The 27,956-nt window shown below is 30.4% G+C and overlaps 1 protein-coding gene across 1 annotated transcript in view; it reads left to right on the forward strand.

The window, feature by feature from the left end:
- The first annotated feature begins 4,640 nt into the window (after positions 1-4,640).
- The window catches only part of LOC147065493 (atrial natriuretic peptide receptor 3), a 56,081-nt gene continuing 32,765 nt past the window's right edge, over positions 4,641-27,956 (forward strand). Inside the window, exon 1 of the mRNA XM_085956993.1 lies at positions 4,641-4,827. Within this exon, the coding sequence (XP_085813119.1) occupies positions 4,641-4,827 (187 nt within the window). The remainder of the gene's footprint in view (positions 4,828-27,956) is intronic.

A 27,956-nucleotide genomic window follows, 5' to 3' on the forward strand; every position in this document is an offset into this window, starting at 1 on the left:
TCTTGGTGGAAGATAATGAAATTTAATAAATAAACATTTTAAAAATATTTCCAAAACCATAGAAAAATATTTGTTATTTTAACATTCGAGATGTACGTATTAGTATATACATTAAAAATAAAATAAAACCTTAGAATGAAAATTTTATTAAAAATACTATTTTAAATAATCGTCAACTATCGCACAACAACCCTTGGAGGCTCAGGGTTGCTCCAGTTGCTTTGACTGAGCATTTTTAAATTTTCAGCCGTCTCAATTTTGGCCGTCCAGGTTTGCGTACATAGCCTGTGTTGCTGGTATATCCTCCGGGATTCTATGCACGTGGCCGATCCAGCGCAGTATCTGCATTTTTATATGCGACGTGATCTTTTCACTCCCATAAAGTGTGTACAACACACATTGTGTATTATATACACTGACCACCAAATGCCATTTTATTAAATAACCCCGAAGATTCTTCTCAAATATTTCCTCTCAAAGATATCCATATTTCTCCCATCCTGTTCGGTGAGAGTCCACCATTCTGATCCATACTTTAACTCTGGGCACAGTAGAATTTTATATAATATGCTTGTTTTGGTTTTCCTTGAGAATTCCTTGATCTTCAGAAGCCTTTGGAGTTTGAGTTCGAATTCCCGGTCTGGCAAATTCATATGTTGTTTTTTAACGTGTGTTTGGACCCAGAGTATGGGCTTATTAGGTTAATACTTTGGACGCGGAAGATGCACACGGCGCGTAATGACCAGGCGGCCGATCGATGTAATTAACGTGCATTTTAAAGGGGGCAATTAAAATCTCATTATACAGTCAGCAGCGAATGCGTTAAGCAAGGTAGCGAGCATCCATTTATTGCAAACAAATCTGTAAAAACGACCTCCAGCCTGTGGAAGCCCATATTATTTTATTAGGATCGGACATGGTTAAAATATAGATAACATATACAAAAATGTTAGAAAGTAAATCTTCTTGTTAAAATATATTTTGGAGTAGGTACGTTTGCAATCAGATCAAGTCAAATCATCTCTCTTTTATACAAATAGGACGAAGTTACTGAATTTTCTTGGAGATGTAATGTTTCAAGGGAAACTTCTGGACATGATAATCCCTTACAAGGAAAGCTAAATAGTATCAAAATCAGGTCGAAATTTGAGAGTTATTATAACAGATATTTTAGAATAGTAGTTAAATTTTATTAAACAGAGAAAAAAAGATATTAAAACTCATTGTAATAATTGTGAAAATATTTTGTTCTATATTTTGACACCACATTGTAATGATGGCGTATCTGTTTGACAGATTTGTCAAAAATAAATCGGTTCAATCAATATGAAATTCTAAAAAATTTGACTGCACTTTGACATGATTGAATTTTTAATGTATGCAATTAGTGTTTCTTATGTATAATATAGACAGAATGTAATTTTTAAATTTTAATTAGCTTCAATAAATTTTAAGTATAGTATGATATTCCAGAATAAATCTTATTATATTTTACATTAAAGTTTGAACTAGTTAATGTTTTACTCGTTATATTTTGAAATATATATCCACTATTTGTTTGGTAATTTTATAAATCTACTATTTTATAATCAGGTAAGTATCTTCAAATTATGACATAGGTCATTAAACTGCCACAATCTAAAAAACCTCAAACAGAGAAAATCAGCTTTGAAGTTTTTACCTTTCGCATTTTTGTACTGTGTTTTTGAAATATGTTTAGATATTGAATGAAGTTTTGACTTGAATTTGATGACTTAGAGATATCAAATTTTCGGTACATATACTATGAACGATAGACAATGAAACGTAGTAATCAACTCAAAACACGTAAATTTGGACTTGTGGTAGTTAAGTTGCGAGGGTGCGAATTATTGTTTAAGTGACTAATGATCGAAAATGCAGTCATGTCTGTAACGTATTTTTTTCATTATTTATTCAATGCAAATATTTGGCTAGAAATTGATCTGCATTTAAACAATCACATGGACAAATTTTATTATACCCAATGTTATATCAATCTTCTACGGTTAACATGATGCATCTAAATATAATACATAAATCTAAAAAAAAATATTGCTGGTGTCTACAACTAGAATAATAATTGGATTGAGATAAAAACAAAAAAACCAACTGAAAAATTCTAAATTTGATAATAATATTGAACTTCAAAGTCTGTACATGTTTAGATATTTTGTGCATGTATTTCACTGCGGACCTGTTAACTACTAATTATTTACCACATTTAAATGACATGCTAATTATATCGAATGGCCATCTAATGGGCAGTGCAATAGTTTCGTTGGATGCACGTAATGAGTTTTTATGTTGACAACATGAAAACTATTAAATGTTGTGACTATTATTCATTTATCTCTATACCCAGTAAAAGAATATAAAATACAGTTATATATTACCCATTCGCTGCGGATCTTTTAATTAATATTTTAATACCACATTTAAATAATATGCTAATTATATCAATGGTCACCTACTACAGTTGGTCATTTTCACTTTATGACATTTTCCATACAAATAATCTCTAGAAACTATTTTACATAAAGGAAGCAACAGGTGATTCTATTTTTTATTATTTCATATTACTTGAAAGTCGTAAACTATTTATTTATCATAAAATATAAAACTGCAAATAAATATTTGCATATCTTTAATAACCTTAGCAAATTAACTTAAGTTAAAGATAGAGTACTCCAGATCACCAAAGAAACCTTGACCTCTAGCCTCTTCTGATACTGACTATGATAGATACTTGGCACTTGGTTCTTTTTTTCATAACAGATAATTTAAGGTTTAGAATATTTGTTCGTTAGCAAAACGAAAATATTATAAATAAAACGAAAAATAGACCGAATTTAACTTGGATCTCTTTGGAAAATAGAAAATTTCCCTTGAAAAACCTGTCACAAGGTCAATATTTTGCTTTACCAGTGTGCTGTTCAGACTAAAAGCTTTTGACAAAAATATTTATATATTTTCAATGTAAAATATTGGAGGACACTTACAATTGCACAGTCTCAATTAACCGAAACTTAAGGTAAGCAACCATTTTAATACATACGGTCTACATTCCACCAAATGGATATCGAGTATATGAGTATTTCTTATAGGTAAATAATATATTTGTAAGGTTCATATTATGCGTTCTTGTAGTAATAGGCGTTTTTGATATGATATGACAAAAATGAAGATTTTTTTTACATTATCACTATTGAAATTAATTCATTATCTTCGTTTTTCTCATCTACTTAATTCGATATTAAATCGTCATACATCTCATGTGACAGCATACACAATCAATCATAATTCTACGCACGTTTTCGAGGGCGAGCATGGGAATCAAAAACACCCACGAATCAATAATTCTACTTGGACAAACACACATCTCCCCAGACACACAGACATATCAAATGTATATTTGCTGAATAAATTTAATATTAATTCACGAATGTCATATTATGTATCCCTACAATATTTATATATAAATAATAGTATTCACTATGTAAAACATAACATTATAACAATATCCGGTAACATTTTGTTATGCTATTCATAAGTTTCAAATTTGTACAAGATGTTTAGTATAGGTACGAAAAAATCTTTATTATAAACATTAATGTATATAATATTATCTCACACTTAGCATATCATAATTATTTTGTATTATAATGTATTATGCAACAGTGTGTTGGTATCTAAAACGTTACTTTTGTTATGGACTAATATACGTTTCTCTACTTAGAAGATTTCACATCATTATCTTATTTTAAGAACACTTTTTAGACATAATAATATAATGAAATCGTAGTAAAGAAGGCTGCACATACAGTAATGTATCAACTATAATAAAAATGTAAAAGTTGTTTAAAAATGTATAAGATTGTTTTACATTCATGTGAACATCGCACTGAATGCTTTGAACGCATGAACCTACCTGTTATGCAATTATAGAAAAAAAACGAAAACAACGCATTCAATGGTTTATTAATAGTTTAGTTGAATGCTTTATTCGAGTAGTAAGATAAAGAAACTACAGCCAAATTTTTATTTTCTCCTGGCCATAAATCGAATTTTTAAAATTGAATTGAAATTGAATTGAAATTGAATTGAAATTGAATTGAAATTGAATTGAAATTGAATTGAATTGAAATGAAAGAGATTTGACATTGAAAAGTATGGTATCATTACCATTATAGAAATAAATTATTTATTACATCTAAAAACACCAAACGAATTCAAAAAAAAAGCAAACACCAAATATAGGTGAAAGAATATCTTGCATGTAATGTTGAAATAATAATATGACTTATGTACAAAATGATGATCTTGTCTTTGAGCCCAAATTACAAAAAAAAAAATGAATAGATTTCATAAGTAGATTTTTTCTCTTTTGATGGAAGAATGATGATCAAGTGACCTAGAAATCGGTGGTCGAACTAGGTAGAGGAACACATAGCATCCGCAGACTTAAACAACCTAAAAAATTGTGGTTTCCATGTTTCCAGGAGGAGACCAAATCAAATATTGAGTTGAGTTGCATGGTAAGAGAAAATCCATATTCGATTTTTTGTTTATCTTGTAGAGATTTGTAAAAAAAATAAGTCATTATTTTTAACTTCCAGGTAATGCCAGTATTAGAACTTGCTGAGATTGAAATTCGACGTCTTAAATTAGTACCAGATACAATCCATCTGAAGTGGATGCCACACGATGATCAGTGCGATGCCTCGTACGCTCTCATCTCCGCCATTGACGCCTATGCAGACGACTGCGTTCATGTATTCTTTGGACCAGTCTGTGAATACGCACTGGGTAAGCATACTATCTAAAATGTATCTAAACATATATATATATATATATATAGTAATTTTATATGCACAAACCGTTTCCTCGGTTTCGTTAAACTTGGTGAAGCTCTTCGATTTTAAGAACAGTGACTGGCGATTTAGAAATACAGTCACGCTACGTTACATTCCATAAAAAACTACGAATTTCACCAAGCATAGGTACTGTCTTACTGGCTTATAATATACTACCCAAAAGAGTTTAAATATTATATTATATAATATAAGTATTATGCTGTAGTTTATTACATTAAGGTAAAAATTTGAGCGTATATAGATTTCTAAGTTATTGATTATATGTATCTCAAATAATTTATTACTATATCACATTATTACAGAGTTTTCATCTAATATTTACATATTTAACCAAATATTTACGACCAAATTTAAGTGAGCATATCTCTTTGTCCATCATTGGGTTAAAGATATAAAACCTTTGTGGACTGGGTAAGACTACTAGAAAAAAACAAGAACTCGATTTGCAGGTGTAGTTTAGAACGCAAATCCAAGTTTAAGTACCAGTGATAAATTTTGAGCACGAACGTTTTGTTGTATAATCTACCGACGTGCGATGATAAAAGGACACAAAGCACATGCTAAAGGTTTATTTCGCTGCTGAACACATCCCTAAAACTATAGATTAAATATTTCTAAAACAAAGAAAGTAATGGATACAATTATGTACGTCAGATTTGGAAAATGGGTAGGAGTTTCGGTTTCACTTGTATCGGTCATTATTATATTCTGATGCATACATAAACATGAATTATTTGTTTATATTTTAATCGTTAATCTAAATAAATATTTTAAATTGAAATTTGCACTTTTTTGTATTTTTTCATTTCTTTCGGGTTTTTATTTATATCAACATTTACGTTTTCCTATTAATTATATTTTCATTCGGCTTTTTCAACTCGGACCACTTTATACAATGGTATTAATAGTTATTAAATCGTTATTATATCATAATTTTTGTAGTTTGTAATAATCCCAGAAATATATAATAAATAAGTAATCAAAAAATCATAGAAAAACATCTAGCTAAAAATGTTTGAACTCACGTTCATCGTGATCCAAGCGGTGAGCTTTAACATTTTATTTACTGATACAATTGTTATCTACAGATAAATTCTGTACCTCAGAGGCAGACGGATGCAAGACAGTGCCAAATACCCAATTGTTCAGGAGAGCCAAAAAACAATTTTTATTTTAAACGAATACTCATAACTTCCAAGAAAATATACATAGAATAATCATTATTTGTTGTATTCTAATTCAATTAAAGTACTTCTGGAATGTGTAAGAAAGGAATAAATATAATACAATTTTATATCTAAAAAAAATAAAATAAAAAACGTAGTGTGGATTTGCATCCTTCTGCCTCTAAATATATTTTGTAATGTGGATTTATATCTTATTTACCTAGACAAAATAAAACAATTTATAACTTAAAAACTTTTATAGGTATAAATGTAACAAAGCAAAACACATTTTTTTTAATTGTTTTATGTCATCATCACCATCAGCCTGAATCTATTCACTGCTGGATGAAGGCCTCGCTAATCTCCAAGCTGATTCCACTTCTCTCGTTCCTGAGTCCCGTTCTCGTTCAAGTACTTTCGCAGAACTTTATCATTTCATCGATCCAGCGGCCTCTAGGTCTACCTTGCGGACGTTTTGTACCTCTTGGATACCACTGGACATGGCCCCCACAAAGGGTGGGCTGATAGGGCTCTAGCCTGGAGGCCCGGGCTCAGGAGGGGCTCGGTGTGGCGAGTCGACCAGATAAGTGAGATACACATACATCACAAATTCTCTCTGATAGTAAAAAAAGTCGCCCGTTGCGCTATTTTTCGTCTATAATGTTATTTAAAATAATGTGGTTGTACGATACATTTTTTAATTGTGTATCGATACTCGACAACTCCATAATTCAAAAGGATGTATTAAAGTATACAAAAAAATACTACAATATAAACATTAATTTTACCGCGTACACCATTTGGAAAATGCTACTGTCGAGCGTCACACTGCCTTTATCGTTAGCGATAGGTAGGGGGCCCGCCAAAGATCCTTGACTGGGGGCCCGCTTCAGGATATGGGGGCCATGCCACTGGATGACTAAATTTGTCCAACAATTGTCCTTTCTTTGAGGTATGTGTCCAGCCCATTTCCATTTGAGGTTTTTAACAAACTCTATCATATCATAAATCCTTGTATGTTCCCTTATCCACTCATTCCTCTTTTTGTCCTTTTACGTTATGCCCAGCATGCACCTCTCCAACCACGTTGTACTTCTCTAAGTTTCTGGATTTCTCTATTACTTAGGGTCAATGTTTCACATGCATGTGATTACGGGAAGCACAAATTGGTTGAACACTTTGCGCTTTAGGCACAGTGGGAGGTCATTTTTGAAGAAATTATTCAGGCGGCCAAAAGCACTCCAGCCTAGCTTTACTCTGCGAATAATTTCATCAAATATACATCCACCTATAGATACTTGTTGTGCCAGATAGATGTAGTTTTTCACCTGTTTGAACTGAATGCCATTGATGAGGATCTCTTTTTGGCCCGCAAAGCAGTTGAACATGACTTTTTTCTTTGATACATTTATTTTATTTTCAAGCCTACTTTGTTGCTTACTTCAGCGAGTTCCTACATTCTGCTTTGGAAGTCTTCTGAGTCTTGCAAACTACTATGTATTGTCATTGGCAAAGCGCAGATGACTCACGTATTCTTCATTTATGGGGGCCCTTGCCATTCCAGTCAAGATGCCTGAATAAGTCTTCAAGGGTAGCTGTAAATAGTTTAGGTGGATTGTATCACTTTATCAGACTCCTTTGCTGATAGAAAATGCGCGATGGTTTATGGAGATGTTGTAGCGCTACTGTATATAACATTATTGAAAATATTTATATAGCTCCCGGAGATTCCTTGATTTCTGAGTGCTGAAATTGAAATTTTTTTTATGGAATCGAACGCTTTCTCATAGTCTATAAAACCCATGGATAGCGGCAGCTTGTATTCCTGTTACCGCTCGGATTTCTCTGATGACTTAGATATGGTCCAAAGTGCTGTATCCTCCTCTAAAGCTTGTTCTCCTAGCTATTTCTCGTCTAGTACATATTGCAGACGGCTTGAGAGAATTTTATCTCAGTGGATTATTGGATTTGCATCCTTCTGCTTCTAAGGTATGTATGGCATTTGCATCTTTATGCTATACATTATAGCAACTAGGACTTGCATCTCTCTGCCTCTGATAAATAACGCCTTAAGCATGACGATTCTTAAAAAAACTCATTTTCCCCAAAAATGGAGTTGCATCCGTCTGCCTCTGAGGTACAGAATTTAAATAACTCCTTTAATGTTATCAATTTAGGTATACGTCGAGAATTACGCTATTATAATAATATTATGAGCATAGCCCCCACATCCTGAAGCGGGCCCCCAGGCTAGGATGTTTGGCGGTCCCCCCTACCTATCTACAAGGGTAAAGTCAGTGTGACGCGCTACAGTAGCGTTATCCAAATTTAATGGTGTATTTTTAGCATTTTTTTATATTTTTAATTATGTACTTACATCCATTTGAATTATGGAGTTGTTGAGTATCGGCACACAGTAAAAAATTACATCGTACAACCAAATAGTCTTAATTATTAATATCATCAAAAGAAAATAGCCCCGCAGGCGACTTTTTTTACCATTAGAGCAAATTTGTGATCTGTGTTTATCTCGGTATGGTCGGCTCGTCACGCCGGGCCCTTTCTGAGCCCGGGCCCCCAGGCTAAAGCCCTGTCAGCCCCCCCCCCCCATTGTGGGGGCCATGATTATGAGTCAATAGATGTATCATTAAAGTTTTATACGTGCATTTTTGGCCCATCCGCGAGATTGAGCTTGCAACCCATGATTTTAAATACGGCCGACTCATCAGGCTACCAAGAATACATAATATATTATGTAAAAATACATAATAAATATTATTTATTATTTGACACAAAACATTGGTCATTCATATATTTCATCGAATCATAAGTCTTCTGATATCAGCTGTGTTATAATTAAAATTGTGATGAATATGATGCTATTACCAAACTAAATATTATTATTTCCATGAAGCGTGTAGGCGTTACTTGTTCGGACCGAAATAACATCGCTCAAATTTATATTTAAACCACTTGTATGCTTGCGTAATGATAAACAATGGAAATTGAATATAATTTGTATGTGCTTACAAACCACCAACCCACATTTATCATATAAAATGAGTGTTAACAATGACAAACGATGCCAAAGCACATACTATTCAAAATCATCTTAATAATTCTAATATATTAAGTGTTAATATCATAATAGGCTGGCTTCGATATAATGATGGATGAAGGCCTCATTTTTCCACTCTTATCCGTTCCTATTTCTTCACTGCTATATATTTCCACCAAACCTAGTAAATCTATCATTAAAGCGGTTATTACTATTACTTACTAACCTATAATATCCTATTTTTACCTAAACTAATCTAATCTAACATAACCATGATCATGTAGTACCCTCTTGGTTTTATTATGTAACTGAATTGACAATTGTCTCATTTGTGAGGGTCTATCGCATACTTTTGTCTACCTCCTTATCTATTTTTTTTGCGTTTTTTTCACGTTATATCAAAATACACTAACTTATCTTATTACACTACTCCTATTTTTTTATTTCTTCAACATTAAGCTTTCATTTTTTATATACATACGTTAGCACCGGAAACATGTTTTTTTCACTTTTGGCTACAGATACAATGGAGTATATTATGTATTGAAACTTCACTTCACCTGTAGATTGCTTTAAAATGCACGGAAAACAGCTGAGTGAAGATTTTATTTCAAGGAGCGGTGCGATAAATAAAAAACGAATCATATTATTATTTTAGATTTCATCAGAATTATATAATTATTTTTTTTTACATTAAACCAGCACTTAATTATGGAATAGTCGCATATTTCTCCTAGCCTACAAAACAAACAAAATGACAAGGAGTGTAAATTCAAAATCATACGTTTTACAAAAAATACAATATTCACATCACGGATGTCATTCAACGACCGATTCAGTTAGCTAGCAAAATGTTCACACGTCGTTCATACGGACACTTATTTACATTGTTTCAGTCAACCGTTGTGAAATGCAGGAAATATGAAATTTATAAAAATAACTCAGCATGTTTATGTCAAATTATCCCAATCATAATAATTTTATATAGTCTTATAAACCTTACGATTAATCATGGTTGTGATTTAGAATATAATTGGAAAACGTATTATTGAGATTATTAATAATATTGTTAAATCTGACCTTAAATTAAATTCATAATATAACGTTGTTGCCTCTTGTCTCTATTTTATTATTGTGTGGACTGGTTGCTTTCTGCGAAAATGGATCTAATAATGTAGGTTAAATAAACTTATGATATCATAATATATTGTTGTATTTCTCCGAAAATTATACATAGAGACAGTAGAATAGTTCGTGATAACTTGATAAACATAATATTTCCGCACTTGTGTACTTACTCAGGTAGTTTCGTCTGCCAAAATGCTATATTTATAGCTTCATGATTATAGTTATGTATTTGAGAAGTAGGTCAGGGTATCAGCTATATTATGTCTGTTGATTTGTTTGGTTATGACTGAAAAACTGCTAGACCACTGGTATTATAGTAGACCTTCACATCGATTCTCGACATCTAAAACAACGCACTTATTATGATCAGAAGCAATTCGCGGATTGGCAAATGGGTGCCTATAAATCAGACAATAGTTATTAATATTATAAATATTCATTACGGCTACTGATGGTGCTTTTAGCAGTGTACTGTAATTTTGAAGGATGTCTGTGGATTCCAGATCTAGGGGTGGGGGTTTAACAAGATGCCAGACACTAACCTTTTATGATGTTGATGATGGCTCCGTGGTCTGGTTGTACTATTTGCGCGGTATTGTTTGTTGGGTTACGGTTACACAGTACGCGGCACTTGACAGCACACTGTTGATAGATGATATACGAGGTCGTATGAATGAATGATATGAGCCGGTATCACGGCTTTTCAGGTATTCAGAAGTATCGCTTGGACGACGGTCACATTATATCAAGCTGACCCGGCCGTGGCCTACAAATAATTTCTGAGTCAGTCTGTATAATTGAATAAAATTCGTCAATGGTTGTCTTAACTAACTAAACTTAACTGTCACCACGGTCGATCATGATGCGTGACTGGTGGTCTTGTAACAATAATTGCGGATTTGACGTTGGTAGAAAGAAAGAATGAATGCGAATATAAATGACCCAACCAGCTATTTTTTACTTTCTTATTTTATGTGCTTGATTGCTATAATATGTAATAATATTATAAATTAATAATGTGAACCAACAAATGCTGAATTGGTTGTAGATTTTACATGGCAATTTTTGCACATACTATTGATAGCCTCGCACACAGCCTAATCATAGATGATGGATAAATATATTAGGTCTTTCATGTTGTATAGTATTGTTACGTTATATGAACATCATTAATTGCTATGGTATACTCAAATTAATTTAATAACAGTTAATAAGTCAAACTATTCTCAAAAAAACAACTTACTTTGTCTCCCAATACTCTATTCTATTGCTGTATCCAATAATTCTGTAGTATTCCCGATCTATCTCAATATAAGCACGAAGAAAGTTTTTGTTAGATAGTAGGTATTGTTTAAACAAGCCTTGAAAATTTGGATGTTTCATACATTTGTGTAAGAACTAACTATATCGTTGTATTATGCATAAAAGTTAATACATTAGTGATAACTTTAGTTATAAAAATACGTTAATCCTTTATTTCATTTTATCATACCTCACATAATATATTCAAAATTTTCAACTCTTAAGTAATTTTTTTTATAGTGTTAACTGTCAGATCATGGTAGAAAAACTTGGTAGTATTTATTTAAATAAACTTAATATTAACGTACTAGTTACAATTTTATTAAATGTAATATAACTAGACCGGTTTTGTTCGTCTTAGAGGGACATTTTCAACTACGTATTATAGTTTACACATTGTTACTTTTACATAATATTATGAATCTATTTCGAATCACGAAGTTTTTTTAGGTGCCCAAAATAAAGTTAATATATTATACATAATAGAAATTTAAATTTTTTCATAATATATATAATTTAAAAACACTTCTCAAAAATTAACAACTAGAAAAAATCTTTTTGACAAAAATACGTAAAAAATATGTTATATCTACTATGATTTAAAATAAAAATCCGATTGACAATAAGTAACGTAATTCAGAAAGCGTTTCAGAGAGTATCGTATAAACCTTTAGATGACTTCATCGAAATTACATTGTACATGTATAATAATAGCTTAGTGGTCAGAGGAAATAGACACGAATCCCGGAAGATGCAAGTTTGAATCCTATTGGGTGTCTAATATATTCAAAAAAAGTTATTTCAAATTAATATGTATCAATAAAATAATGTTTCATTCTTTAATCTTGTGAATTGTTCGTTGAACAAAAAAAAATATTGAACGTATAATAAATTTATATATTACGTTAACGTTTATTCTTGGAAAATATTTTATGTGGTAATACGAGTATAATACGTCAGAATATGTCCCACATATCTGTTTTCATCGCTGAAATAATAATATGAAGGGTCGAAAGTATAATCGGGTAAGTAAATCCTCTCCCAAAGCTCTCTGCTTCTTATATTCTTGTCTCCAGTATCTGTAATGTAAACAAAAACTCTGTCCCACATTACTTAACACGGTTATCCTTTTTGCCTCTGTTACATATATCCTTATTAATATGACTTGACTTAAGATAACGACAATCTATGTCATGGCTCAATTTTGGTTTACCTAATATACTAACTTTAGCAATATTATGTCGCTTTGAATGTGGAATATAATATTTTCAAAATTACACAACCCGTGACAATGAATTTTATGCATCAATACATTTAATTTGATTTTTTAGCAATAAAATCATATCCGTAAATTCGGCAAGTATTAATTTTCTTGTTCCTATCATTATAATTCATAGATCTTTGCTCTTCATGATCCCCTGTCACAGGATGGATGTGATGTTGCATGATGCTATCTTTTTGCGAATAACATATTTGAGGTCGCCATATATCATATATTTAACTATATATTGTCTGTGGATGTCTTAAAAAGGTTAAATTTACATTTTTTTTTAATTATTTTAGTTAAATTGAACCTACTTTCTATTCTTATTCAGTAATTGAGTATTTTTTTGTATCTATTTCATGACTGTTTATAATGTTATATTATTTTTAAATAAAATATATTTTATTTTGTATTATTGTGGTACATTAGATAAAAGCTGAAATTACACAATACTTTTTCTAAGGAAATAAATAAATTTTAATATCTGTTTATAGTATACAGTCTAGAATCTAGATTATATTAAAAATGATAAAAAATAAGCAGTTATAAAATTAGATATCACCTCTTATTTTACATATTATTTGAAATTATATTCTGACAAAGTAAAACTGCAAAATATATAAAATAAGAATTATTTGCTTTTCAATGAACAAAGCATAATATTTAATAAAACATAGGTACACAGTGATAGTGGAGCTTACGAATTCGACAATGCCATTTTAAATCTTTGTGTTGGTACTTGATTTAGTTATTGGTAAATCAATAATTGCAATGTCGTGGCTAGTCGATGATTACTTTTCATGAGGAATATTGGAGAGAGTTAAAATAATTTATTTTACTTATAATTATAAATATGTACACGTAATAAATAATAATTAAAAATTCAATTTTTCTAGGAAGTATCCATTTGCTAACAATTATAAAATGAAATAAACGATGTATGATTGCCAAGTCAATCGGAGTCCACCTCATTTAAACCGTAGCAAACAACTTGTGAGTCATTGTTCTGCTATATATAATATGGACATTAGCCAAATTTTTGATTACACTCTGATACTATTAGTGTAATAGAGACATCACAATGCGTTGTTCTTACCATAGTAAGAAGCTCTTCGTTTTCAATTTTTAACAATCAAATTAACAAAGTACATCATACAGCGCTGACGACTCGGCTGCCGTGTCGGCATTAGATGTTATTCAAATGTGTCACATTTACTGCTGACTAGATAACTACTTTTTAATTACCACATTTAAATAGCATGCTAATTATATCGATTGGCCACATAATCGTTACGCGCTAGGTGCGTCTTTAGCGTCCAATGTATTAAATATAATTAAATAAAATATTGCTATATAAAGTAAATGGCATAATATATGGAAATCACTGAAAGTTTGTTTCCTGAATATTCGTTCAAATGATATTATTTATAACCTGAAATTAAAAGCCGTCAACATGTCCATATAACTCAATTCAACCAATGAGTAAATCTTAATTATTGAAACGATTATTATGACCAATTTTTTATCGTAATATAAATACAATTAGGTATATAATGGTACATTTATCATTATATTCAATGTATTTTATTATGATTGAAGTATATACTTGCGTATAGTATTTATTATCATTAGCTTATTGGTTTATATGTCCATATCTTAATATGTTTGTGATCATTAAATATTTTAGAGCACGTATATGAAAATGTGATTAGAAATTTAAACCCATATTACATTCTATTGCTTGGGCAATGTTTTGAAACATATTTGCAAAATTAACGTCAATCTGTGGTAATATCTTAAACCTCTATAACGTAATATCGACGTACCTAAGTTACCGTAAATTACGGTAAAACACCGTTAGTTGGTTAGTATATAGATATGTCATGTATCATAATATTTAGGAAAATAAGTTGGCACCTACTCATATATTAAGTCGGTGTTTATTATAAGTAGGAAATTCCTTGATAATAGTAAGTTATTAATCGCATTAAAGTTTAACCATGTATACATTATAATATGTGAGCAGTTATAGTTCTAGAATGAACATCATTGTCACATTTTATCTGTGGATTGTGTGACATAACATTGTATTAACTTAAAAAAAATAAGAAACCATAATTAAAATCGCTTTTAAATATGTAGTATTTTCATTATTTACAATTTTGAATATCACTGTATATATAAAAATTTGAATGTAGTGCATTATATACTATGTATAATCCCTTTCTATTTATGTAAGTAGTTATTAATTAGTTTTGAAAATTCACTTACATAAAATGTAGAATATGCAGAGCTCGGACCGGAGCGTACCGAAGCGCACCAGAGCGCCGTTCCGGTTTGTAAAATCGATGAAATTATCGCTCCGTCTCGTAGCAAAAATATATTGACCGTCTGAGTTAGATAGGCCATATAACAAAAAATCTTACACACTTATTTTTATAAAATACACATAACTATGTTAATATATTAAGAAAATTGTCAAGCGTTCCGGTTCGTAAGCTGCTCCATTTTGAGCGCTGAGAATTAATATGTGTTTTACTAATTAAAATAATCACTGCGTACCTTTTGACTAATTTTTAATTACGACATTTAAATAACACGCTAATTGCATCTAATGGCCATTTAACGGGGACACGGCAGCTGTGTCAACCGCGTCGAATGAGTTAGTCAGTAAATTTCCACCCACCATTAATCAATATTCATTAGTTCAGGTTTAAAAATAAACTTTTACACTGATAGAAGCATCATATTAGGAGAAGCATACTCGAATCCTTTTCCATATCAAAACCGTCATCAAAAGATGCTTCATTGGTTGAGCTGTTGTCTTGTAAGTTAACAAGCAAGGACTCAATAGCGGTCTCTATGAACTTATCTCTTTTTTAATAATATCTAAAATCTTTGTGTTAATATATTTCACAACTGATTTCTATTTTTCTGATGGATTATTTTTGATAATTTTTTAAGCATTTTTTTTCGTAATAAACGGTGGTTCTGTATTATGTCTTATAGAAAATCTTTTAATCCGTGCCAAATTGTAGTTAAATTACATATTTTAGAATATCATATTTGTACAAATTTAAATAGTATCATGTCTTACAAGCAATACATTAAAAACATTTTCAAAAACTACATTCTTGAAGACGCTTTTATGAAATTATCTAAAAGACGCCAGAATTTTATTTTTTGTATGTAAGAATTTCAGTAGCTACCAATGGTATAAGAATCAAAGATTTATAATATTAAGCACATGTCTTATAATAATAAACATGTATTTATTACAACAAAAACAATGAAAAACATATTGTGGTGTCTAAACGCTATCAAAATCGTTTCTCACATTTGATGGATTACGCCAAAGAGATGTCCTGTCTTTTATTCAATATAAACTTGTAAACGTCTATCAGAAACTCTAAAATTAAATTAAACGGTAACACCTTTCATGATACTTAACGTTAAATCATGTGATATACAGATGCCCTAGATAATATAATTGGACTTAGAAATCAAAAGACTTAGTAATAAAATGTATAGCTATATATTTTGAAAAATCAGTTTTATCAGTGTTATTTTGTAAGTACAATTACAGATTTTATTTTCTATGCCCAACATCAAACTCAAATAGGTGTAGAATAATATGCACTTATTAAGAAAATTCTATTAACAGATCTTGCTTTCCTTTCAACCTTTCAAGTAGTATTATTTTATGACTAAGGTAGCAAACCCTCTTTTCAGATGATTTGATTTAATTCTGAGCACGCAAATTACAACATTTAAACGAATTTTAGAGGCTTTTATATAACTAACTACATATTTTGAATGTGTAGAATTGTATACCTAATAAAAAAATCTAAATATATACTTTATGAACATTTAAAGTTACAGGTCTTATTTTTAACTGTATTCTATTAAAATTTTTGCCAATACTGTTAAGTCGTATTGAGCTAACATTATATTTAACAAATTATATTATTGTGTCTAAAATAATTATTTTATAATTATATATATAAAATAAATATTTTAACATACCTAAGTAAGTAATATTTATACATTAGGTAATGGTATAAATCGTTTAGTTAATAAAGCTTTATTAAATTATTCAATTAGGATTGAGAGTTTTTCTATATGTTAGTAAGAGTTTATTTAAAATACATCACACTACTATATTCTTCTACAGAGGCATGAGATTAAAGGAAACTGATAGTTATATTTTTAAAATAATATTATTCAGTATGCATGTAGCTCATATAATTTACTATTTTCTACAATAATTAAACAAGAAATAGATTTTTCATCGACACATATTTCGACCTGCCCTTATTAATACTATAATAGTTAACGGATTTTCCTTGTCTTTATCTTCTTGTTTTATGAATAGGTTTTTCTTCAATTTGATGATATCGTCTTCTTTAAAAGGTTTGCGACTAAATTCTATTATAATATTTTAATATAAAACCATTTTTTTTTCAATTATTAAGTTACAAGATTTAATAATGTATCATTCGTTATTGATTATAATATATCTTTTCAGAAACGGTGTTCTATAAAAAAATATTCTATTACATCTGTAGTAATCATACTACTCAGAATTAAATGAGTAACACATTTTAATTTGTATGTTTCGTTGTCAAAACAAAACAATAGAGCGGTAATGATGGTCAGCATTTCCTCAATCATAACTAGATCAGTAGGGTCTGATATGATTTGTTTATTGTGATAATAGCTCTTGCAATAAATGTTTTGCATTTGTATAAATTGGAAGGACGATCCATGAATCCTCACTAACTCGTAGAGTCCATCACGCGACGCATTAATATTGTCATGAGTTATTTACTCGACATAGTTGGTCTCAGTTTATTAATATAATCAATGTCTAGATCACATTGATCTCACCAGCACATCATTACACGCGAATATAATCTCACACTAATATATTTATTAATAATATTATACTTATTGTATTTATTGTATTATTGTGTTGACCAATCAACTCTCTACTCAAAGCCTACAACCAACAACGACTTTTCTCTCCTCCACATAGTCTTCCGCCAAAGTGGTGACCCCGACATGATCTGAACACGCAACCTTCCCGAAGTGATACAACATGAAACGACGACAAATAGCCAAAAATTTCATTATCCTTGGGCCAGTTGTACCAGATCACCGTTGCATTGTACATTAAGCCACTTATGGATGTTGCAAAGTCAAGAAGCCCCTCCATTGCTCTCTACCATTTTCAGAATTGTGAAGTAGAGAAAATTATATTATCTCATATTGAAGATAATAAGGCTGAAGTATGTTGTGTTTATGAAAGTGATAAGTTTTCATGGCTTATTTTTTTTTTGTTTCTATAATAATATTGTTAGTAACGTGATCAGTACAAAAATTCTCTTCGTAAGCTGATAGTGCCGCATTTAAAAAGCTCGATATTTCTTGTGATCTATTCTTTATATAACAACATAGCTAACATAGCAATACTGATTACTACCCGGAATGTGAAAGATATAATGTTTTCTATGGTTATAATATTATGCTTGTGTGATTTTTTGAAATGAGGTACTCAAGTATTTTCTATACTTAATAAAGAATGTAATGTTTATAAATATTGCATAAATTCAGTATTGAATAAAAAAAATAGATTCATTAATTTGATTGTAAGCATGAATAATACAATTTGACTATAAACATACTACATTAATGTAAGTTTTGATTGTAGAGTGCCGAGCGATAAAAAAAATAAGTGCGAGTACAGTCCACAATAATAATCGTAACAATAATCGCATGTATCCTGCTCAATTATCTCGCACTAAAAAAAATCTCATCTGCATTATTTAAAGAAAAATTCTTTCACCTCAGAGCTAGTCATCGGTTACAATACTGTTATCGATTTAATAAACTATTTTTTTATTCAGCAAATACTTTGATTTAACACACAAAAGCGGATTTCCCTCAAGTAACGCAATTTAGAAAGCGCTTCAGAGAGTATTGTATTAACCATTAGTTAAATCTATCACAATTAGATAAGACACGCTGAGTATAGTGCTCACTGCATATGGGCGCGAACCCGAGAGGCGTAGGTTTGTATCTTACTGGATGACGTATTGTTGCCAAAAAGTTTTTTTCTGGTGGTTATATATTTTTCAAAACTCTTTTCAAATTATGTTATATCATTAATTAATTATTTGCATACAAAACCGATGGCCTTTCGATTGACGAAATTTGAAGTACTTCAGATGATCGTACCTGGCTGTATGTTTTATGTTTTATGATATATATTTTACGGTAAACTATTAATATTTGTATTATTCCTACATCGTTTTCATATATTATCATATATTTATGTGATTTTTTAAAATATAAAAAAATGTTTATTTAATTTTTAATCAATTAAACTATTGAATCGGTAGTTATATGTTTAATGTCTGCCATTAATTTTCTCGGTAGATATATTTAAAAGTTTTCGAATGAAAATGCATAGATCTTTCAATATTTCCTGTGAAAAAGTGGATGTTTCTAGAATGTCGTAATGAAAAAAATGCCCTCATCTTTAATAATGCGAAGGGCTGTCAATAATATTGTATAATATTTTTACATTTTATACACGTTCACAATCTGACGTGACAACGTCACTCGGTGTAGTAAGACTACGCACGCCCTTAAAATGAAATTATGTTAAATTCGTGAAATTCAATTTGGATCCATTTATATTGATTTACGCTGTTTATTTTTTTATTGTTTATTTAAAACCAGTATACAATGAATGAAATCTTTAACTGGGATAATGCTAAAAATGAGTCAGTACGGAAGTTATGTTTGTTGTGTTTCCTTTTTAGTGGTCGAAAATAATAATTAACAGAATATTGTTAACTACTTAGTCAATTTTTATATACCTTATTACCTTTTTCTAGTTATATACTTTGATTACACTAAATACATAAAGGGTGTAGTGATGCTAAGGAAATCTGCGGAAAATACAGACATTGCACGAAATATAATTATATTAAGGGGGGACATGCTCAGCGTAGGTCAAAATGGAGCTTTTATTCTATTTTCAAAGCATGATCCTGGACATACCTTAAACGTTGTAGATAATCTCTTTATAAAATTTTGAAGCCTTATTATCCTTTATATTTATTTTAAGCATTTGATGACTGCATAAAATATTTTTATTACATAAAATAGTATTCTTTTAAACCCTCACACTAATGTTTTAGAATATAGTCATATTTCAGTACATAAATGTGCAGTGTTGTTAAGATTTTTTTATATTTATTAATTTTTAAACGCATTTATAATATTTTAAACCATCAGTATAATTTATATCGACATTATTATAGTGAAATATTTACGATAAAAAATTATAATGATAATCTCTGTGATCCCAAATTTGACAAGAATTGGGCATTTTATTATTCAAAAAATGGGCAAGATTAACACATTTGAAGATAATTCTAAAGATACAATTATAAGTTAATTATAATTGAAGTAGGGAGTAAAATGATGTTAACGCGCGTGTTTGAACATGTACCGTTTAAAAAAAATCGGTTAGGTACATGTTCAAACACGCGCGTTATCATGATATTACTCCCTACTTTAGTTTTAGTTTGTCAATTCATGGCTATGGCCGTATGTTGTAGCTTAACCACTGGGGAATGCCAAAAGAAATGGCGTATTTCAAAAAAACACTAACTTATTCTTAGGTCAATAATTATTATAAAGCAATCATTATTCGTAGGATGTTTATCACACTTGAATGGTCAATGACATAGCTTATAATTGTATCTTTAGAATTATCTTCAAATGTGTTAAAATAGAAAAAAAGCTCCATTTTGACCCACGCTGACCATGTCCGCCCTTAAGAGAGAATTTCAGGGAAAACAAATGGTGTGAATCTAATATTGACCTAAAATTATATTTGATTGGTATGTAGGTGGATACACAAATAAAAATGTCGTAGGTATATAATATAAACATTATTTTATTGAAAGTAATGCTGTGCAAAAATTATCCCCATATTATAATATATCGTAAGGGATGTGAGTGGAGAGGGTAGATAGGTTGACTCCAAAGAAATGATAATACAAAATGGTGCGTATGGTTGATACCCATTGTTTTATTTATTCCTTAACAATAAATTGATTAATAATAATTACAGACAATGTTTAAAGTTACAATTACTGAGTTTAAGTTATGATTGATACATAATGTTTACGAAGATTGCGTTCTGAGAAATTGAGTATCAACGAATCGGAGCTTTTACTTCGTGAACGATTTGACTACTTGTATTTTTGTCTCGTAAATTTTCAATAAATATGAATATCACTTTTGCTAAATCATCTGTCTTTTGAAATTTAATTGACCTACATAGATGACTTGTTTCACCATAAGTATTATTTTGCAATTTTAAACAATATAATGTTGCGATATAAATTATAGTTTAGAAGAAATGGTTTTCTGCCAAGTCATGCTGTATGGTAGGGTATTCACCCTATAAATATAATAATTAAAAATAAATGATTAGTTTCATCTACTCCTTCTACGACCATGACCACCCCTTAGAGCCCTATGCACAATCGTTTGTCATAATTACAACAAAATTACAACAAAACACTATCCAGAAAGCCTTTCATAGTTATGATCGAGTTGTCTATGGTCCACCAATTCTGCAATAGCTTCGTTCTGTTTTTCTATTGAAAATATTACCATATATAAAAATTCTGTTTTTCATAATTTAGGTAAATTATTTTGTAATTGTTAAACGATGACAAAAATATGAAAAATATACAAAATAAATTCAATAACTATAAATACACAATTAATATTTAATAAAAATGATTAAATGTCTCCGCAATTAGTGAATAATATGAGTTATTTTTTGACCATGTTTTTCCCGATACGGTAACACTTGCCGTTGAAATTTCAGATTTTGTCATTTACAATTATTACAAATATATGCCATGATGTGAATAATTATATAGAGTGATTAAAACTAATATTACCATATTGTGTATGTAGGTAACTAAGTACTTATATATTTCAACTACCTATCTATTGGTTTAATATTACATAAATATCTAAATCTGAATAAGAAAAGTTAATTCATAATTCATTGACACTGACATTTCAATTCGATAATCGGTTTTACTAAATTAAGACATGTACAGAATCAAGAAAGTAAAGGAAAATATGTCGTATTAAATGTCACGGATATTTAATAGTTGTTCAATACCCATATTGAGATCAATTATTGTTAAATGAATTTGAGTGTATTGGCCGTTTTAAAGACACGTCAATTTATTTTGACAGCAGCTGTCAGTGGTAAATGGCAATACGGAAGGGGGGCAAGGGGGCGAGTTCATAACAAAAGTAGTCTATGGTTAAAGATTCCTTATCTCTTTAATCTATAGTTAACAGATGGATTTCGGCTACTTACAATTTTTACTGTTATTTTATGGTAAGTACGAATTGAGCATCGTGCTCATAGTTAGAATATATGGATATCATACGGTGCCTACAAGAATCTCTTACGCTCGTCTTCTATAATCTTTTCAGGTTATACCACTATCTCTTAGCTTCTGTATGTACACTCTGTAGAATCTGGTTGGCTTAAAAAACAAGCAATCTAGGTTTAAATTCTTTTGAAGCAACTGCAACACGTGGCGGAGCTAGGTCCAGCGTCGCCTCTTCACTAACTATGTGATAAGAGGCTGATTGATCCGCTCTCATAACATCTTCTCGTTTTTCTTAAAGTTAATCTACATCCAGTATTCGTTGCAAACGTCTGTTATCGAAGCTCAGTATAATATGGTTGTTTCGAGTTTTTATAAGTTGCTATTGTAAGAATGAAATCGTTAAATTGGTGGCATTTGGTTTTAACGAAATGCAGTCATAAATCTCAGATACTCCGTATCGGGATAAATGTTACCAAGCTCTCTTTTCAAAGTCTCATATTTCGTAATATGCATCCCTGTGTAGGTATTTAAAACTATCGACATTTTCAAAGATTTTCCCATCGTTAATTTAAAAAAAATCTGGATCAAGACAGGTGCTAATGGACAAAGTGTTGATTTTCTCTTCGTTCATTTTCAAATCAATGCAAAACGAATTGTTGTGCATTGTTTTAGTCGTATATAGATTTTCTTATTTTGTGTCCATATATTTCTAATTTAGAACATACTTGATAGTATATAACAGTAAACCCTACGTAGCTTAGCTTGAGCGCCGGTCTATAGTGTCGAGGGTCCCAGGTTCCAATCTTGGGTCTGGCTAGTACACATATTGTTTTTCAATTTGTGTATGAGTCATAGTATAGACCTAATAGGTTGAGCAAGTGACTGACATCCATTTCTCGTAAAAATAAAATCTGTTAATACAAAAACTCCACTCTGTGGAGTCCCATAATATGATCCTATCAGGATCGGACATAGACGAAAGAAAAGTCTTTGGTTAAGTTTCTTAAATCCCTAAATATTTATATTGAGTCAAGCATTCAATCGGTTGGATGTTTTTATAATAATATTAATTTGTGTGATATTACTATTTTAGATATGTTTATGGTTCTTAAACTAATATGCTCCCCTTAACCATTGATCAACCGAGGCAAATCTACGCAGAACCATCTAATAGACTTATAGAGCACAACATGAACATTGTTTGGCCCATAGCTGGCAAATATTGGCCGTACTTTTACGCAGTGTCGGTGTTTCTACACGCATCAAAGGGCGCCAATATTCGCGATGGTTAGCTAAACATTAAGGAAAATTTTCATAATTTCTCAGAAATGTAATCAATAATATATTTTTATTCATTACATATTATTATATTTGTATACAATATCAAGAGCCACGATGAAAAAGATAAGCTAAAAATAACAATAGTTTACTTCGAATGTTAAAAAACTTTAATAATATACGAATGATAATATGAAACAGCAATTTATATTGACTTTTGTGAAATGAATGTTTATTATCCAAAACTATTTTCGTATTTTGTGAAAGACTTTAAATTTACATAGGACAATTTTATCAACCTCTCTGAGTATAAATACAAACAACATAATATTGTAAAAAAATATGTAGACCTTAACAAAATAATGAATTTATTGAAGAGTTTACCAGTAGCACAAATTTATTTTCAAGTACTCTTTTACATAATATTATTCACTACACGTTTTAAAAATATATTTTTTAAAAGATTGTTCCTAGTACAATTTTATTTGTCGTAACACAAAATAATATAGATCGGTATGTTGTAAATTTTTCTTCTAAAAAACATCACATAAATTGCATTTAAATTAATAATATTATGATATTGTTTTACTTATATAACACAATAAACTAATTTTTTCTATTCAATGACTAGGTAATTCACAAGATTTATGAATGAAATATTATTTTATTGAACATACATAATTTTAAAACTTTGCTAAGAAATAGATAATATTTTTTTTCTAATGGTTTTTATATTTTTAAGAAGTGTTTTCAAATAATGTATGTTTTATATTACATAAATATTTTGCTTACTATCCAATCGCTAAGCTTTATATTAAATAATCTTAGTGATATTTTAGTATGGACTGCATTTGGATGAGGTCAAGTTTTGTGGAGTAGGGTGGATGAAAAGATGAAGTCCAGACACTAGCCTTTTGATGATGAGAGTACTGGACTACGAGTCACTCACTTGCATGCTTGTTTTGCTTATTTTGGGGTTGAGTTAGGTTAGGTTTGGTTACTAGCGCGCGGGTCACTTTGTACTTTAAATCCATACGTTTTATTGTTGAATGTAATTAGATATTTAACTGTTGATGGATAGTAACTATCCATCAACAGTTGTGAGTAGGGATTCCAATCCCGGAATCCCAAATCCCGAGCTATTTTCGATACCTATGAATCTCGGGATTGATAAACATAATCCCGAAACTTTCGGGATTGATCTTTTTAACAGAAAAAATACTTTTAATAACAAATAACTACATTAGAAATAAACTGAGTTTGAATGAAATTTGATTTATACCCATGTGTAAGATTAATAGAAATTAATTTTAAAAAATAATAAAAATGAGAAAAATTGGAAAAAAACAATGCTTCGCACTTCTAACAAAGCAATTCCACCATGATCTCATACGTTTTATGGCAGTTTCATATTTGGCTTACTAATTAGATTTATGAAGCGGAAAGGCCATAAGTACACCATGATTTGCTTTACTATTTTAAATCTCGCTAACCCAATCATTAAGTCTTTACTATCAGAAACATCAATCTCATATTAAATTCACATTGTTATTTTTATTACAATATTATTTACTCCATTAAACTTATATATTTCCAAGATTGAAAGTACACAATATTAACAATAAATATCTTAAATAGTATAGCTTATAAGTACTAGATTTATTTTTGACCAATTTTATCAATGTTATTTGTAGATATAAAAATTTTATATTAACAATGGAAAAAATGGCAATCCCGGGATTGTCAAATTGTAATCCCGAAATCCCGGGATCATAATTTTGGCTCGGGATTGGATTCGCTAGTTGTGAGTCTTGTTGATATCGATTTAGCACTGTATTTAAATGTGCCCAGGAGAAATGAAGCTTTGAAAGGTGCAGTGGGAATTTTTTCATATTGGCTGAAACAAATATATTTCAGAATCTGTTGTTAGGAATACAACTGATTTTAAAAATACGTTTCACTTAGTTATTGTTGTATGGGATAACCTTTTCTTCTTTTGATCATGTCTGATCCTGATAAAATCATATGGGTTTCCACAGAGTGGATCAACATATTAGGTCCATACTCAAATACAAATTTAAAAAAAAATATTTGTATTTGTCAGACCCAGGATTCGAACCTGGGATCCACGATATTATATGCCGATGTGTAAGCCGCTCGTCCATAGTGGGCGAACTATCTTTGTTTTGACTAATAATAATAATCATACTTCTGCTGTTATCTACTTCACATTCTTAGAGGATTTCTTCGACGTTTTGAGATTGCTACAGATACCATTCTCAAGAGAAGCATACGCAGTAATAACCCAAAAATATATCACAATAACAAATAACGTTGAAAGTATCAAATATATAATTGATACATGACATTAATTAAAATAAAACATAATATCGACATGATCAACTAAAAACCAAACGAAACCGATCCTGATCAATTTAAAATTATGTAAAATTACGAAGCACCTAATACTATATCTCATTTTACTTAAGACTTTAATTTTAACGATCTTCAAATATAGGTATTCAATAATATATTATATTAGGAAGTAAGTGGCGTAAAAATAACTATAAAATATTAATCTTACATCCTACTGTATTTTTATTCGTTTGAATTCTGTATTATGTTTGTAGATATTCTGTTTAACGTATATATAATATATTATATAAGTACGTATATTATAATTTAATATTATTTGAATAAACGTGAGTAGTGTATACGTCATGTTAGAAGCTGTGTCAATTACTAGTTAAATGTTGGTCACGTGACTGAAAGCTGTTGTTGTAATCATTAGAATGGAATGCAACTGCTCCCTAATTCAAACCCAATTCAATTTCAAATTTAATGAAGGGGCTGATTGAACATTTGAAGCTATAATTGGTTTGAAATAAACCCTGGCGTCGCACATTAAACGCGTAGGGATGAGATCATCACCTGGTATAGCCGCATTTTACACAGAACAGACTAATGAAGCATACCGCAACACTTTTTTTCTTACATTACACCAGCGATTCTCAATGTTTTTCATTTAGTGGAACCCAGTTTTGAGATATTTTTAAAATCTCCCGGAATCCTTACTAGGATGATAAATTACAAATAAAGCCGCAGCCAAAAATATAATCTTCAAATAATCTACCATAAAAAGTTGTATTATTCGTTTTCCTTCCTTAATCTACCACCTTCTTCAAGTTTTTTACCCTAAGCAATTCACGACCTGCCCACTGGCACAATATTTTACTACCGGTAGGGTCGGTAAATAGTAGTCAGTAGTATAATTTAATAAAACGCAGTTTTTTTAGTAGTTATACACTTTTAATAATTAAATTTGGACGAACCGGTCCAATTTTTTTGTATTAAAAGTGGAATAACTACTAAAACAATTTTGTGTTTTATTTAATTAATCAATAATATAATGTATTTCCACAATGAATTGACAGTCAATACAATAAAAGATAAAATAGTCAATATATATCAAAAATATAACATACTTACTAATTTTATTGTCAATACAATTGAATTAATAATTGTTTTCTTTCAAATATTGGGTTTGGTTCGAAATACCGAAGGCCAAGATTCCGAATGCTGAAATCCCGAATGGCCGAAATCCCGAAAGCCTAAATCCCAAAGGCCGAAATCCCAAATGCCGAAATCCCAAATGCCGAAATCCCGAATGCTGAAATCCCGAATGGACGAAATCCCGAATGGCCGGAATTTCGTCCGTTACCCCATATATTATGTGTTTTTTTATTGCTCAATAATAACAACGATGCAATAACTTCATCTAAATAAGCTCAATAAATAGGTACTTACTCCATTTTTTAAATTCAGGTAATATTAATATTTACTTTTAGCTTATTACAAAAAGGTTTCAAGATTAATTTACCTTTTGGGTTTTCCAAAATTCTCGCGGACCCTGTTGTGAACCACTGCATTAGACACTAGAATTAATTTGAACGATTAGCTATTCCATGAGGCCCGCAATACTTTTAAGTTGTACTTCCCCATAACCATAAAGCTGTTGCTAAGACGGAAAAAAGAAGAATGTTAATATATGTATAAGATTACCCCACCCGTTGAGCATGTCCATGTAAAGGAGAAATACAGGACACAAACCACATCCTACAGGAATGTCCTACAATATGTAGTGAAAGTTTTAATGATGTAATAATTTTCATGTATGGGCACAAAGGGTTTATCCAGTGACTTTAAAACCATACTAGCTAATAACTTTACAGTAGTCTATATAACATTCAGCAAAAAGGATAAATGTACCTTCCTTTTTTTGTTTTGTGCCAAATCCTTTACCGGATGTCGGCGATAATTTTTTTCTTTGTCTTCCGATACTCGGAACCGGCATTAATTGGTGAGATCAAACTGGTCTCTAGAGATTTTTGAACAAGCACATTCTTCTTCTTACAG

This window comes from Rhyacophila brunnea, unplaced genomic scaffold (assembly GCF_057557595.1).
Source record: "Rhyacophila brunnea isolate RB1 unplaced genomic scaffold, BYU_Rbru_1.0 scaffold_6, whole genome shotgun sequence".
NCBI lineage: Eukaryota > Metazoa > Arthropoda > Insecta > Trichoptera > Rhyacophilidae > Rhyacophila > Rhyacophila brunnea.